Source organism: Panulirus ornatus, chromosome 46 (genome assembly GCF_036320965.1).
Source record: "Panulirus ornatus isolate Po-2019 chromosome 46, ASM3632096v1, whole genome shotgun sequence".
In the NCBI taxonomy this organism is placed as follows: Eukaryota; Metazoa; Arthropoda; class Malacostraca; order Decapoda; family Palinuridae; genus Panulirus; species Panulirus ornatus.
In genome coordinates, this window is record NC_092269.1 from 11,516,865 (window position 1) to 11,532,737 (window position 15,873).

Below are 15,873 nucleotides of genomic sequence, written 5' to 3' on the forward strand. Positions count from 1 at the left end.
GTGTAACTAATCCTTTTGTTATTTGGTATTGTTAATTACCAGTTTTTTCTCTGCCTAAATGTCAATAGTGACACATTGTATTGCATTTATGTTCCATAAAGTAAATATCACAAATTTATATCCAACAAATTATAATAAAAAGTGATACGAATGCTGGATTAATGCATAAGCCACCTAGGCACCAGGCCTAGGATCCTAGCTGTAGAATGACCCACCTGGACACCCAATTAAAAAGATTTTGGTTCATAAAGCTAGTAGAACGGAGGCAATGTTATACAGTATGATGATATTATTATTTATATTATTCATTATACATATTGCTACTTTCTGTGTCAGCAAGGTAGCTCCAGGAAACAAAGAAATGGCCCATCCACTCATATACACATATATATACAAAAACACCCACATACGCACATATACATACTCATATATATCAACATATACATACATATACATGCACATATGCAGACATTACACACACATATGTACTTCTACATATTTGCTCGTCTTCATCCATTCCTGGTACTACCCCGCCCCAGAGGAAAACAGCATCGCTGTCCCCTGCTTCAGCGAGAGAGCACCAGGAAAACAGACAAAAAAGACCACATTCATTCACACTCAGTCTCTACCTGTCATGTGTAATGCACCGAAACCACAGCTCCCTTTCCACATCCAGGCCCCACAAAACTTTCTATGGTTTACCCAAGACGCCTCACATACCCTGGTTCAATCCACTGACAGCATGTCGACCCCAGTATAACACATCGTTCCAATTTACTCTATTCCTTGCATGCCTCTCACCCTCTTGTATGATCAGGCCCCGATCACTCACCTGAATCAGCCACCAGCGCTGTATCATCAGCAAACAACAACTGACTCACTTCCCAAGCCCTCTCATCCACAGCAGACTGATTACTTGCCCCTCTTTCCAAAACTCTAGCATTCACCTCCTTAACAACCCGATCCATAAACAAATTAACCAACCATGGAGACATCACGCATCCCTGCCACAAACTGACATTCAATGGGAACCAATCACTTTCCTCTCTTCCTTCTAGTACACATGCCTTACATCCTTGATATATATTTACATATTTACATATATTCACATATCTACACAAAATGATATTTTAAGATTTGTCATATTTGTGAATATTTTATCTCTCTGTAGAGGATGAGGGGACCCCACATATTACATGGGCCATGAGTCCCACTAAATCTTAATCCGGTCTTGAGCAATACATTGTGCCTGTGCAAATTTCTGCATAGAAATGATATTCCAGTAAACTTTCAGCAGTAATTGCAGTTTCTGCAGAATAAGATATCATTTTGCAGTTACCATCTTCTCTAGAATTCATAATTTTCTTTCATTTGGTCTTAATTATAAGTCTAGACATTCTGCATTGGTAAACACTCATACTTTGAAAAGTAAGGGATCCATTGTAATAATTTTATGCTAGGTTTATAAGGAACACATTAATTTGTTTGTCTGTTGTACATAAATAGCTGAAATTTAACTCAAATTTATATTTTTTAACTTTTTGGAAGGTAGTGACATCAGAGAAGGATAATGTATTGAGAACACCATTTCTTCAGTGTTGGACAAAAGGTGCAGTTGTACAAAAATAAGACATATGTTACAGAATGTTTATGATGATGTCTTGAAAACTGGGAACATTTATGTGTACTCCTTATGTATTTATTGTCGTACAAACACGTAATGTTCCACAGAAATTTTTGTAAAGCACCCAGTTTTACCCCACACATATTGTACCAAACTTTACTCATACTGTATAGAAATATGCTAATTAGCTTTTTGGATTTTGGGTGGATTCTTACTCTTGTTCCTTCTTACCATGTAGCTTACAAAGAGCTGTTGTTGGTTATGTTTCTTGAAATTAAGCCAGTGTATGTTCTCATGATCTACTTTCTTCATATATAGTAAAGCCATTAAGTGGAGTGAATTCTCATGAAATGGTCTAAATTATACTTACTGGGTATTATCAGCTTGAACAAAGAGTTTGGCTCTTATTTAACTGAAGAATTGGTTACTACAGTTATCATATATGTAGTTAGATATTTTGAGCATATTATTCTGAAGAATTAGTTACTATTTTCATATGTGTAGTTAGATACATTGAGCATATTGTTTTGAAGAATTAGTTACTTTTATTACATAAGTAGTTAAATATATTGAGCATATTATTATCTATTACCAGTGACCTACAATAATGCATTTTGGCAGGTAAAGGTGGTTTCCTGGGAATGGATGAAAGTGGTGTTTTACTTGATGATGGCCATCTGGTGGATAACTTAGGTGCCCCTATACCCCTTCCTTCACCCTCTCGGTCCTCACCACGCTCTCAAGGTTCTGAAAATGGAGAACGCTTCTCTCGTAAAGTATTTGTTGGAGGACTTCCGCCTGATATAGATGAAGGTTAGTGGTCTTACCTTTTATTCACAATATTGATTCAATACTGTATTTATCTTTGAAGGCAGATTCATAGCTGAATATTATGTCTTCTTATTTTTTTGTAGGATGTTTTGATGATGATGTAATATTAATGCTTTCTTTCAAGATGCACGGTTCATTACTGTATGCCTGCCATCCTCAGTATATTAGAAGTATGATGATAAGTCATACAAATGATGAATATATATATATATATATATATATATATATATATATATATATATATATATATATATATTTTTTTTTTTTTTTTGCCGCTGTCTCCCGCGTTTGCGTTTGGGATATATATATATATATATATATATATATATATATATATATATATATATATATATATATATATATATATTTTTTTTTTTTTGTCGCTGTCTCCCGCATTTGCGAGGTAGCGCAAGGAAACAGACGAAAGAAATGGCCCAACCCACCCCCATACACATGTATATACATACGTCCACACACGCAAATATACATACCTACATAGCTTTCCATGGTTTACCCCAGACGCTTCACATGCCCTGATTCAATCCACTGACAGCATGTCAACCCTGGTATACCACATCGATCCAATTCACTCTATTCCTTGCCCTCCTTTCACCCTCCTGCATGTTCAGGCCCCGATCACACAAATTCTTTTTCACTCCATCTTTCCACCTCCAATTTGGTCTCCCTCTTCTCCTCGTTCCCTCCACCTCCGACACATATATCCTCTTGGTCAATCTTTCCTCACTCATTCTCTCCATGTGCCCAAACCATTTCAAAACTCCCTCTTCTGCTCTCTCAACTACGCTCTTTTTATTTCCACACATCTCTCTTACCCTTACGTTACTTACTCGATCAAACCACCTCACACCACACATTGTCCTCAAACATCTCATTTCCAGCACATCCATCCTCCTGCGCACAACTCTATCCATAGCCCACGCCTCGCAACCATACAACATTGTTGGAACCACTATTCCTTCAAACATACCCATTTTTGCTTTCCGAGATAATGTTCTCGACTTCCACACATTCTTCAAGGCTCCCAGAATTGTCGCCCCCTCCCCCACCCTATGATCCACTTCCGCTTCCATGGTTCCATCCGCTGCCAGATCCACTCCCAGATATCTAAAACACTTTACTTCCTCCAGTTTTTCTCCATTCAAACTTACCTCCCAGTTGACTTGACCCTCAACCCTACTGTACCTAATAACCTTGCTCTTATTCACATTTACTCTTAACTTTCTTCTTTCACACACTTTACCAAACTCAGTCACCAGCTTCTGCAGTTTCTCACATGAATCAGCTACCAGGGCTGTATCATCAGCGAACAACAACTGACTCACTTCCCAAGCTCTCTCATCCACAACAGACTTCATACTTGCCCTTCTTTCCAAAACTCTCACATTTACCTCCCTAACAACCCCATCCATAAACAAATTAAACAACCATGGAGACATCACACACCCCTGCCGCAAACCTACATTCACTGAGAACCAATCACTTTCCTCTCTTCCTACACGTACACATGCCATACATCCTCGATAAAAACTTTTCACTGCTTCTAACAACTTGCCTCCCACACCATATATTCTTAATACCTTCCACAGAGCATCTCTATCAACTCTATCATATGCCTTCTCCAGATCCATAAATGCTACATACAAATCCATTTGCTTTTCTAAGTATTTCTCACATACATTCTTCAAAGCAAACACCTGATCCACACATCCTCTACCACTTCTGAAACCACACTGCTCTTCCCCAATCTGATGCTCTGTACATGCCTTCACCCTCTCAATCACTACCCTCCCATATAATTTACCAGGAATACTCAACAAACTTATACCTCTGTAATTTGAGCACTCACTCTTATCCCCTTTGCCTTTGTACAATTGGCACTATGCACGCATTCTGCCAATCCTCAGGCACCTCACCATGAGTCATACATACATTGAATAACCTTACCAACCAGTCAGTAATACAGTCACCCCCTTTTTTAATAAATTCCACTGCAATACTATCCAAACCTGCTGCCTTGCCGGCTTTCATCATCCGCAAAGCTTTTACTACCTCTTCTCTGTTTACCAAATCATTTTCCCTAACCCTCTCACTTTGCACACCACCTCGACCAAAACACCCTATATCTGCCTCTCTATCATCAAACACATTCAACAAACCTTCAAAATACTCACTCCATCTCCTTCTCACATCACCACTACTTGTTATCACCTCCCCATTTGCACCCTTCACTGAAGTTCCCATTTGCTCCCTTGTCTTACGCACTTTATTTACCTCCTTTCAGAACATCTTTTTATTCTCCCTAAAATTTAATGATACTCTCTCACCCCAACTCTCATGATTTGATAAACAGAGAAGAGGTAGTAAAAGCTTTGCGGAAGATGAAAGCTGGCAAGGCAGCAGGTTTGGATGGTATTGCAGTGGAATTTATTAAAAAAGGAGGTGACTGTATTGTTGACTGGTTGGTAAGGTTATTTAATGTATGTATGACTCATGGTGAGGTGCCTGAGGATTGGTGGAATGCATGCATAGTGCCATTGTACAAAGGCAAAGGGGATAAGAGTGAATGCTCAAATTACAGAGGTATAAGTTTGTTGAGTATTCCTGGTAAATCATATGGGAGGGTATTGATTGAGAGGGTGAAGGCATGTACAGAGCATCAGATTGGGGAAGAGCAGTGTGGTTTCAGAAGTGGTAGAGGATGTGTGGATCAGGTGTTTGCTTTGAAGAATGTATGTGAGAAATACTTAGAAAAGCAAATGGATTTGTATGTAGCATTTATGGATCTGGAGAAGGCTGATAGAGATGCTCTGTGGAAGGTATTAAGAATATATGGTGTGGCAGGCAAGTTGTTAGAAGCAGTGAAAAGTTTTTATCGAGGATGTAAGGCATGTGTACGTGTAGGAAGAGAGGAAAATGATTGGTTCTCAGTGAATGTAGGTTTGCGGCAGGGGTGTGTGATGTCTCCATGGTTGTTTAATTTGTTTATGGATGGGGTTGTTAGGGAGGTGAATGCAAGAGTTTTGGAAAGAGGGGCAAGTATGAAGTCTGTTGGGGATGAGAGAGCTTGGGAAGTGAGTCAGTTGTTGTTCGCTGATGATACAGCACTGGTGGCTGATTCATGTGAGAAACTGCAGAAGCTGGTGACTGTGACTGAGTTTAGTAAAGTGTGTGAAAGAAGAAAGTTAAGAGTAAATGTGAATAAGAGCAAGGTTATTAGGTACAGTAGGGTTGAGGGCCAAGTCAATTGGGAGGTAAGTTTGAATGGAGAAAAACTGGAGGAAGTAAAGTGTTTTAGATATCTGGGAGTGGATCTGGCAGCGGATGGAACCATGGAAGCGGAAGTGAATCATAGGGTGGGGGAGGGGGCGAAAATCCTGGGAGCCTTGAAGAATGTGTGGAAGTCGAGAACATTATCTCGGAAAGCAAAAATGGGTATGTTTGAAGGAATAGTGGTTCCAACAATGTTGTACAGTTGCGAGGCGTGGGCTATGGATAGAGTTGTGCGCAGGAGGGTGGATGTGCTGGAAATGAGATGTTTGAGGGCAATGTGTGGTGTGAGGTGGTTTGACCGCGTAAGTAATGTAAGGGTAAGAGAGATGTGTGGAAATAAAAAGAGCGTGGTTGAGAGAGCAGAAGAGGGTGTTTTGAAATGGTTTGGGCACATGGAGAGAATGAGTGAGGAAAGATTGACCAAGAGGATATATGTGTCGGAGGTGGAGGGAACGAGAAGTGGGAGAGCAAATTGGAGGTGGAAAGATGGAGTGAAAAAGATTTTGAGTGATCGGGGCCTGAACACGCAGGAGGGTGAAAGGAGGGCAAGGAATAGAGTGAATTGGATCGATGTGGTATACCGGGGTTGATATGACATGCTGTCAGTGGATTGAATCAGGGCATGTGAAGCGTCTGGGGTAAACCATGGAAAGTTGTGTGGGGCCTGGATGTGGAAAGGGAGCTGTGGTTTCAGGCATTATTGCATGACAGCTAGAGACTGAGTGTGAACAAATGGGGCCTTTGTTGTCTTTTCCTAGTGCTACCTCGCATACATGAGGGGGGGAGGGGGATGGTATTCCATGTGTGGCGAGGTGGCGATGGGAATGAATAAAGGCAGACAGTGTGAATTGTGTGCATGGGTATATATGTATGTGTCTGTGTGTGTATATATATATGTGTGCATTTAGATGTATAGGTATGTATATTTGCGTGTGTGGATGTGTATGTGTATACATCGTGCATGGGTGTGGGTTGGGCCATTTCTTTCGTCTGTTTCCTTGTGCTACCTCGCAAACGCAGGAGACAGCGACAAAGGAAAATAAATAAATAATAATAATATATCCCTGGGGATAGGGGAGAAAGAATACTTCCCACATATTCCCTGCGTGTCGTAGAAGGCGACTAAAAGGGGAGGGAGCAGGGGGCTGGAAATCCTCCCCTCTTGTTTTTTTTTGTTTTTTTTCCAAAAGAAAGAACAGAGAAGGGGGTCAGGTGAGGATATTCCCTCAGAGGCCTAGTCCTCTGTTCCTAAAGCTACCTTGCTAACGCGGGAAATGGCGAATAGTTTTAAAGAAAGAAAAAATATATATACATATATTAAAAAAGCCATGGTGACATCACACAGCCCTGCCTCACACTTACATGTATCTCAAAACTTTCTCTCAACTCTCCATCTGCTTTTACACACACAATTGCCCCTCAGTAGGTTTTCACTCCAGCCAACAGTTGTCCCCCTATACCATATATCCTTAACACATCTCACAAAGCATTCCACTCAGTTGTCATATACTATCTCCAGATCCATAAAATCTGCATACAACTTCTTACCTTTCACTAAATACTCTTCCATTGTCATCTTTACCACAAAAATCTGATCCACACATCCCCTACGTTTCCTAAAACCCCCTTGTTCTTCCATCGCTCTGTCAATTGATATTCTTGCAGACTTTTTTCCTGGTATACTTAACAGACTTATTCCCCTATAATTGCTGCATACAGCCTTAGCACCTTTTCCTTTGAATAAATGAACAATAATAGTCCTCCGAGACAACCTTCTGTTTCCATGCTAAATAGCATATAAGATGCATTGAGCCTATTACACTTTCTCCTCCATAATTGAGCATTTCAGCCATAATCCCATCCACTCCAGGTATCTTTCCTACCTTCAGCCTCATTATTGCCCTTCTTACCTCCCTTTTTGCTATGTATCCTCTTCCTTCCACCCTCCATATTCATGCATTTAACAACTGCTGCTTCCCCTTCCCCCACATTTATCAATTCTTCATGATATTCTTTCCATCTTCCTTTCACTTCCTCCTTTTGATTCAGCAACTCTCCTTCCTTACTTATCACATCAACATTTCCACTCTTACATCCACTGCTTTTATTTTTCACCTTCCAGTATGGTGTCCTATTATCCCAAAAGTTTCCAATTAACTTCCTTTCAAAATCTTCATCTACTCTTTCTTTACTTTTCACTATCAGCTTCTTAACATTCCTCTTACATATTTTGTATTCTTCCCTCCTCTTTTGTTGAACTTCCACTGGTGCATTCCTATTGAGCAATCTACCGTATGACTTTTTCTTCTCTTCCACTGCATTTCTATTCATTTCTGTCTGCTTTACCGTGCCCTTTTTATTCCTGTATCTCACAACCTTGTATCCCACTACTGATTCTGCAACCTTTAATAGTATTTCTCTAAACATTTTAAACACCTCATGAACACATGACTGCATTCCTACATTCACTGCACTTTCATCTAAACTTTCACTTACCTTCCTTTCTTACTCCTCCCTGCATTTTTTCTGATTTATCTTCTCGCTTGCCAACACTTTTACCTCTCCATTCTTCTTTACACCATAACCTCCACTTCTCCCTGATCCTTATACCCACAAGAAGCTGCAGAATGATCAGAGTCTCCAAAGAATCCTCTCACGACTGTAGCATTTAGCATGGCCTTTCTCAATCTTACATCCACTGTCACATAGTCAATCAAAGCCTTTTGCTCTTCTCTTCCATCATTCCTCATCCATGTATATCTATCTGTCTATCTTTCTATCTTTTTATTTATATATATCTGTCTCTCTGTCTATCTATATGTCTGTCTGTCAGTCTGGATATCTCCCTGTCTGTGATGCCCTCATTCCTTCCAGCAGTAGTGAGTAAGAAGGATGGTCAGTGGGCATTATTAGATTACATTATTAATTGATAGGTGTGTAAAAGATAGACTTTTAGATGTAAGTGTGCTGAAAGTGACAGCTGGTGAGATAACTGATAACTAACTTCTAGAGACAAGGGTGAAGATTAGTAGAAGTTTTCGGAAAAGAAGAAACAATATTGCTGAGAAGAGAGGGGTGAGAATAACTGAGCTTGGAAAAGAGATTTGTGTAAAGAAATGCCAGCAGAGATTGAGTGTAAAATGGCTAAAGGAGAAAGCTATTGAAGCAAGGAAAGTGGATGAGAAATGTGAGGTATTTAGGGAAGCAGTGATGGCATTTGCAAGAGATGCATGTGGCATGCAAAAGGTGGGAGGTGGGCAGATTAGAAGGGTAGTGAGTGGTGTGATGAAGAAGTAAGGTTGCTAGCGAAAGAGAAAAGAAGTGTTTGTATAGTGCTTATAAGGAAAGAGTGTAAATGATTGAGGGATGTTTAAGAGAAAGTGGCAGGAGGTCAAGAGCAAGGTGCAGGGGTTGAAAAAGAGGGCAAATGAGAGTTCAATAAACTTTAGCAAGAATAAGATATTTTGGAAGGAGGTTAATAATGTGCAGAAAACATGAGAACAATGGGAACATCAGTGAATAGGGCAGAGAAAGTGGTAACGGTAACAGGTAGTGAGGAGGAGTTGGATAGAGTATTTCAAAGGACTGTTGAGAGTGTTTGATGATAGGAGGGCAGATATAGGATGTTTCAATTGAGGTGGTATATGTAGTGATTTGGTGAAGAGAGGAGAGATGGTGGAAGCCTTATGTAAAATGAAATGTGGCAGTGCAGCTTGAATAGATGGTACTGCAGTTGATTTTATTAAGAAAGGGGGTGACTGTGTCAGTTATTGGTTCGGAAGGATTTTTAATGTAGGTATGGATCATGGTAAGGTGCCTGAGGATCAGCAGAATTCAGGCATAATGCCATTAGATAAAAGAAAGGGGGATAAAGGTGAGTGTTCACACCACAGAGGTATAAGATTGCTGAGTGTACGTGTAAGTTGTGTGGAAGGGTATTGATTGAGAGGGTGAGGGCATGTACAGAGTATCAGATTTGGGAGGAGCATTGTTGTTTCAGAAGCAGTACAGGGTGTGTGTGAGCAATACTTAGAGAAAAAGAGGGATTTGTATGTGGCATTCATGGATCTGGAGGAAGCATATGATAGGGTCAATTAGCATTGCCTTTTGAAAGGTCCTAAGAATATACAGCATGGGATGAAAGCTGCTAGAAGCAGTGACAAGTCTTTATCTAGGGTGTGAGGCATGTGCATGAGTAGGAAGAGAGGAGAGCCAATGGTCCCAGGTGTAGGTTTGTCTGTGACATGGTTGTAAGATGTCATCATGGTTGTTCAATTTGTTTATGGATGAGGTGGTGAGGCAGGTAAATGTGAGAATCTTGGAGAAAAGGTGAGTATGCAGTTTGTGGGATGAGAGGTCTTGGGAAGTGAGTCAGTTGTTGTTTGCTGATGATACAGCACCAGTGGCAGATTCAAGTGAGAAACTGCAGATGCATGTGACTGAGTTTGGAAGAGTGTGAGAAAGGAGGAAGTTGAGAAAATGTGAATAAAATCAAGGTTACTAGCTTTAGTAGGGTTGAGGGACAAGTGAGTTGGGTTATGAGTTCTAATGGAGAAAACTTGGAGGAAGTGAAGTGTTTTAGATACTTGGGACCGGACATGGTAGTGAATGGCACCATGGGAGCGTAAATGAGTTATAGGGTGAGTGAGGGGATGAAGGTTCTGGGAGCACAGAGGAGTGTGGAAAGAGAGAGCATTATCTGGGAGGGCAAAAATGGGTATGTTTGAAATTATGATACACCCAACAATATTATATGGATGAAAGGCTTGGAAAGTGCAGAAGAGAGTGGATGTGTTGGAAACGAAATGTTTGAAGACTGTATGTGGTGTGAGGTGCTTTGATCTAGTAAGTAATGAAAGGGTTAGTTAGAGGTGTGGTAATAAAAAGACTGAGGTTGAGAGAGCAAAAGAAGACATGCTATAATGCTTTGAACATATGAAGAGAATGAGCGAGGAAATGTTGATAAAGAGGACATGTGTCAGAAGTGGAGGGAACAAGGAGAATGGGGAGACCAAATCAGAGATGGAAGGATGCAGTGAAAAAGATTTTGAGTGATTGGGGCTTGAACATGCAGGAGGGTGAAAGGCATGCATGGGATAGAGTGAAATGGAACAATATGGTATATAGGGGTTGGCATGCTATCACTGGACTGAACTAAGGCATGTAAAGCATTCAGGATAAACCATGGAAAGGTCTATGGGGTGTGGTTGTGGTTTCGATATATCACACAAGACAGCTTGAGAATGAATGTGAGCAGATGATGCCATTCTTTGTCTGTTCCTGGTGCAACCTCATTAACACGGGAAATGGGTGGATATGTTTGAATTGAAATGTTTGAGGACAGTATGTGGTGTGAAGTGATTTGATCAGGTGAGTAATGAAAGGGTAAGAGAGATGTGTGGGAATAAAAAGATTTGGATTGACAGAGCAGAAAAGGTTGTGCTGAAATGGTTTTAACATATGGAGAGAATGATGGAGGAAATTTTGACAAAGAGGATATATAAGTGTCAGCAGTGGAGGGAACAAGGAGAACTGGGAGACCAAATTGGAGATGGAAGGATGGAATGAAAAAGATTTGGAGAGATCAGGACATGAACATGCAGGAAGGTGAAAGGCATGCTTGAAATAGGGTGAATTGGAATGATGTGGTATACTGGGGTCAACTTGCCATCAGTGGACTGAACCAGGGCATGTGAAATGTTTGGGGGTAAAGCAGGAGAAGGTCTGTGGGGACTGAATATGGATGGGGAGCTATGGTTTCAGAGCATGGCATATGACAGCTAGAGAATGAGTGTGAGCAGATATGGCCTTCCTTCATCTGTTTCCTTGTGCTGCCCCTCTGAAGCAGGGGGCAATGATCAGGTGTGGTAGAAAAGAGAAAGAATATATTATATTCTTTTCCTTTCCTTAATGCATTTGTGCTGTTTCCTGTGGCAGTGGTGTGGCATAGAGGATGGATGAAGGCAAGCAAGTATGAATATTTACATTTGTATATATGTATATGAATGTGTATGTACATGTATGTATGTATACAGGTATACCACATATTTTCTGGCACTCTTGGTTCTAAAGCCTTGCTGGATCAACCATTTTGCCGGACCAACTGTGGACACATAATAAAAATTCATCAACACACCACTAACCCACTAATTATACATCTCCCATGTGTCTAAAGTATACCATGGACTGCTAGAAATTTGAATTAAACAAATATTAAATGTTTGAGCACCCTAAGATGGTAAGTGTGTCCTTAGATTGTTTGAATCCAGTGGTGTATCTAGGGTATGGCAGGTAGGGCAGGTGTCCTGGGCACCACTTGAATGGGGGTGCCAGTGGCGTAATGGCATCCTAGATCCAGACAATGATTCGGATCTTAAGGATTTAGATTCCCTGGCCATGAAGACATATCTTTGGCATTTAAAATCACATTGATATTTTTAGTTCAATAGTTATTCACAAAAATTGATATTTCCATAATGGCGTCCTGGATCCAGACAATGATTCAGATCACTCCCAAAATCTAATCAATTGGTCCTTGTGGTATCTCTGACTTTCCCTGAAAATTTCATCAAAATTTGTTCATAACTTTTGTTGAAAGTTGCTCGCAGACAAACGAACAAACACCGGTAAAAATCTAATCTCCTTGGCGGAGGTAATTAAATAAAAAATATTGGCATCATATATTTGGACAGGGGCACAATTTCATTGCTTGCCATAGGCGCTATTTTCCTAGATATGCACCTGTTTGAATCCTGTGGGGATTTTCTTCATCTTCTGTTGTTAGTGTTTTCCTAGGAGTGCATTGCCAGAATAATGCAGTTTCATCTGCATTATACACCTGCTTGGGACTGAGGTGCTTGTCATCTACGAGTTTCACAAATTCGTCCACATACTTGGCAGCTCCGTGGCTTTCAGACCGCTTTTCTCTGCACACTTTATTCATGGAAATTCCATGATGCTTCTTAAATCTTTGAAGCTATTTTTCACTATAGTCATGCTCATGTTGCAGTTTAAGTTCTTTATAGAACAACTTAGCCTTGTCCATTATCATGCATGTCCATTCTATCACTCCAACACTGTCAAAACCATTCCATCATCACTCGATTGTGCTCACTACTCTTACCATCTTTCATAGTTTTTCTAATCATCATTTGCTCTTGGAATTGCTGTCTATATAGAATTTCAATATTTTTTTCCCTTTGCTTCTTTATATCATGAACAGTTAACGAACCAAAACACCACGGTCCATTTTTCAACAGTTCTACTGTATCTTGGATCAATATGGATTTTCATATGTCTTAGAAGCCATAGCTAGGGCTAAATTTAAGCAAATTAAGCAAAGAATCTCACAGAATTGCAATATCACCACCACCAAGTGCAGTGTAAAGAATGTAAATAAGCGCGCCTTACACACAAAGCCATCTGTGGCTGTCAGTAAACTAGTCTAGTGGCTGCAGTAATTTCAAGTTCCCTCGCGTAATATAGTCCGGACTAAAGGAGGTGCTGAACCATCAGTTGCCGGAAATTTGGTGGTGTACCTGTATATATGGAATGTACATTTTTTCATACATATTTGCCATTTCCTGCATTAGCAAGGTAGCATTAAGAAGAGAGGACCAAGCCTTAGAGGGAATATCCTCACTTGGCCCCCTTCTCTGTTCCTTCCTTTGGAAAAATTAAAACAGGAGGGGAGAATTTCCAGCCCCCCCACTCCCTTCCCTTTTAGTCGCCTTCTACGACAAGCAGAGAATACTTGGGAAGTATTCTTTCTCTCTTATCCCCAGGGATAATGTACATGCAGGTGTATGTATGTGAGTAGATATATCTTTCTTCGTCTGTTTCCAGGCACTGCCTCATTAACATGGGAAACAGCGAACAAGTATAAAATAATATAAATGACGTATAGGGAGTGGGGGAGGAATAGGATATATTTAGGGAAGCAGTGATGGCCTGCACAAAAGATGCTTGTGGTATGAGAAAGGTGTGAGGTGGGCAGATTAGAAAGGGTAGTGAGTGGTGGGATGAAGAAGTAAGATTAATAGAGAAAGAGAAGAGAGAGGCATTTGGATGATTTTTTGCAGGGAAATAGGGCAGAAGACTGGGAGATGCATAAAAGAATGAGGCAGGAGGTCAAGAGAAAGGTACAAGAGGTGAAAAATAGGGCAAATGAGAGTTGGGGTGAGTGTATCATTAAATTTTAGGGAGAATGAAAAGATGTTTTGGAAAGAGGTAAATAAAGTGTGTAAAACAAGAGAACAAATGGGAACATCGGTGAAGGGGGCTAATGGGGAGGTAATAACAAGTAGTGATGAAGTGAGAAGATGGAGTGAGTATTTTGAAGGTTTGTTGAATGTGTTTGATGATAGAGTGGCAGATATAGGGTGTTTTGGTCGAGGTTGTGTGCAAAGTGAGAGAGTCAGGGTGAATGGTTTGGTAAACAGAGAAGTAGTGAAAGCTTTGTGGAAGATGTAAGCCAGCAAGGCATTGGGTTTGGATAGTATTGCAGTGGAATTTATTAAAAATGGCAGTGACTGTGTTGTTGACTGGTTGGTGAGGATATTAAATGCATGTATGGTTCATGGTGAAGTGCATGAGGATTGGTGGTATACATGCATAGTGCCATTGTACTAAGGCAAAGGGGATAAAGATGAGTGTTCAAATTACAGAGGTATAAGTTTGTTAAGTATTCCTGGGAAATTATATGGGAGGGTATTGATTGAGAGGGTGAAGGCATGTACAGAGCATCAGATTGGGGAAGATTAGTGTGGTTTCAGAAGTGGTAGAGGATATGTGGATCAGGTGTTTGCTTTGAAGAATGTATGTGAGAAATACTTAGAAAAACAGATGGATTTGTATGTAGCATTTATGGATCTGGAGAAGGCACATGATAGAGTTGATAGAGATGCTCTGTGGAAGGTATTACGAGTATATGGTGTGGGAGATAAGTTGCTAGATGCAGTGAAAAGTTTTTATCAAGGATGTAAGGCATGTGTACGAGTAGGAATAGAGGAAAGTGATAGGTTCTCAGTGAATGTCGGTTTGTGGCAGGGGAGTGTGATGTCTCCATGGTTGTTTAATTTGTTTATGGATGGGGTTGCTAGGGAGGTGAATGCTAGGGGCAAGTATGCAGTTTGTTGTGGATGAGAGGGCTTGGGAAGAGAGTCAGTTGTTGTTCGCTCATGATACAGCGCTAGTGGCTGATTCGGATGAGAAACTGCAAAAGTTGGTGACTGAGTGTGGTAAAGTGTGTGAAAGAAGAAAGCTGAGAGTAAATGTGAATAAGAGCATGATTATTAGGTTCAGTAGGGGTGAGGGATAAGTCAATTGGAAGGTTAGTTTGAATGGAGAAAAATTAGAGGTGAAATGTTTTAGATATCTGGGAGTGGATTTAGCAGCGGATGGAACCATGGAAGCAGAAGTGAGTCACAGGGTGGAAAAGGGGGCAAAAGTTCTGGGAGCGTTGAAAAATGTGTAGAAGGTGAGGACATTATCTCGGAAAGCAAAAATGGGTATATTTGAAGGAATAGTGGTTCCAACAACGTTATATAGTTGCAAGGCGTTGGCTATAGATAGGGTTGTGCAGAGGTGGTTGGATGTGTTGGAAATGAGATGTTTCAGGACAATATGTGGTGTGAGGTGGTTTGATCGAGTAAGTAATGAAAGGGTAAGATAGGTGTGTGGTAATAAAAAGTGTGTGGTTGAGAGAGTAGAAGAGGGTGTATAGAAATAGTTTGGTCACATGGAGAGAATGAATGAGGAAAGATTGACAAAGGATATATATGTCAGAGGTGGAGGGAACGAGGAGAAGTGGGAGACCAAATTGGAGGTGGAAGGATGGAGTGAAAAGTATTTTGAGTGATTGGGGCCTGAACATGCAGGAGGGTGAAAGGCGTGCAAGGAATAGAGTGAATTGGAACGATGTGGTATACCGGGGTCGTGTGCTGTTAATGGATTGAACCAGTGCATGTTAAGCGTCTGGGGTAAACCATGGAAAGTTTTGTGGGGCCTGGATGTTGAAAGGGAGCTGTGTTTTCGGTGCATTATACATGACAACTAGAGACTGAGTGTGAACGAATGTGGCCTTTGTTGTCTTTTCCTAGCACTACCTCGCGCGTGTGCTGGGGAAG

The 15,873-nt window shown here is 40.6% G+C and overlaps 1 protein-coding gene across 1 annotated transcript in view; it reads left to right on the forward strand.

The window, feature by feature from the left end:
- Positions 1-15,873, forward strand: part of orb2 (cytoplasmic polyadenylation element-binding protein orb2) — a 359,903-nt gene that overhangs the window by 263,888 nt on the left and 80,142 nt on the right. The window contains exon 6 of the mRNA XM_071688830.1: positions 2,246-2,437. Coding sequence (XP_071544931.1) covers positions 2,246-2,437 — 192 coding nt within the window. The remainder of the gene's footprint in view (positions 1-2,245; positions 2,438-15,873) is intronic.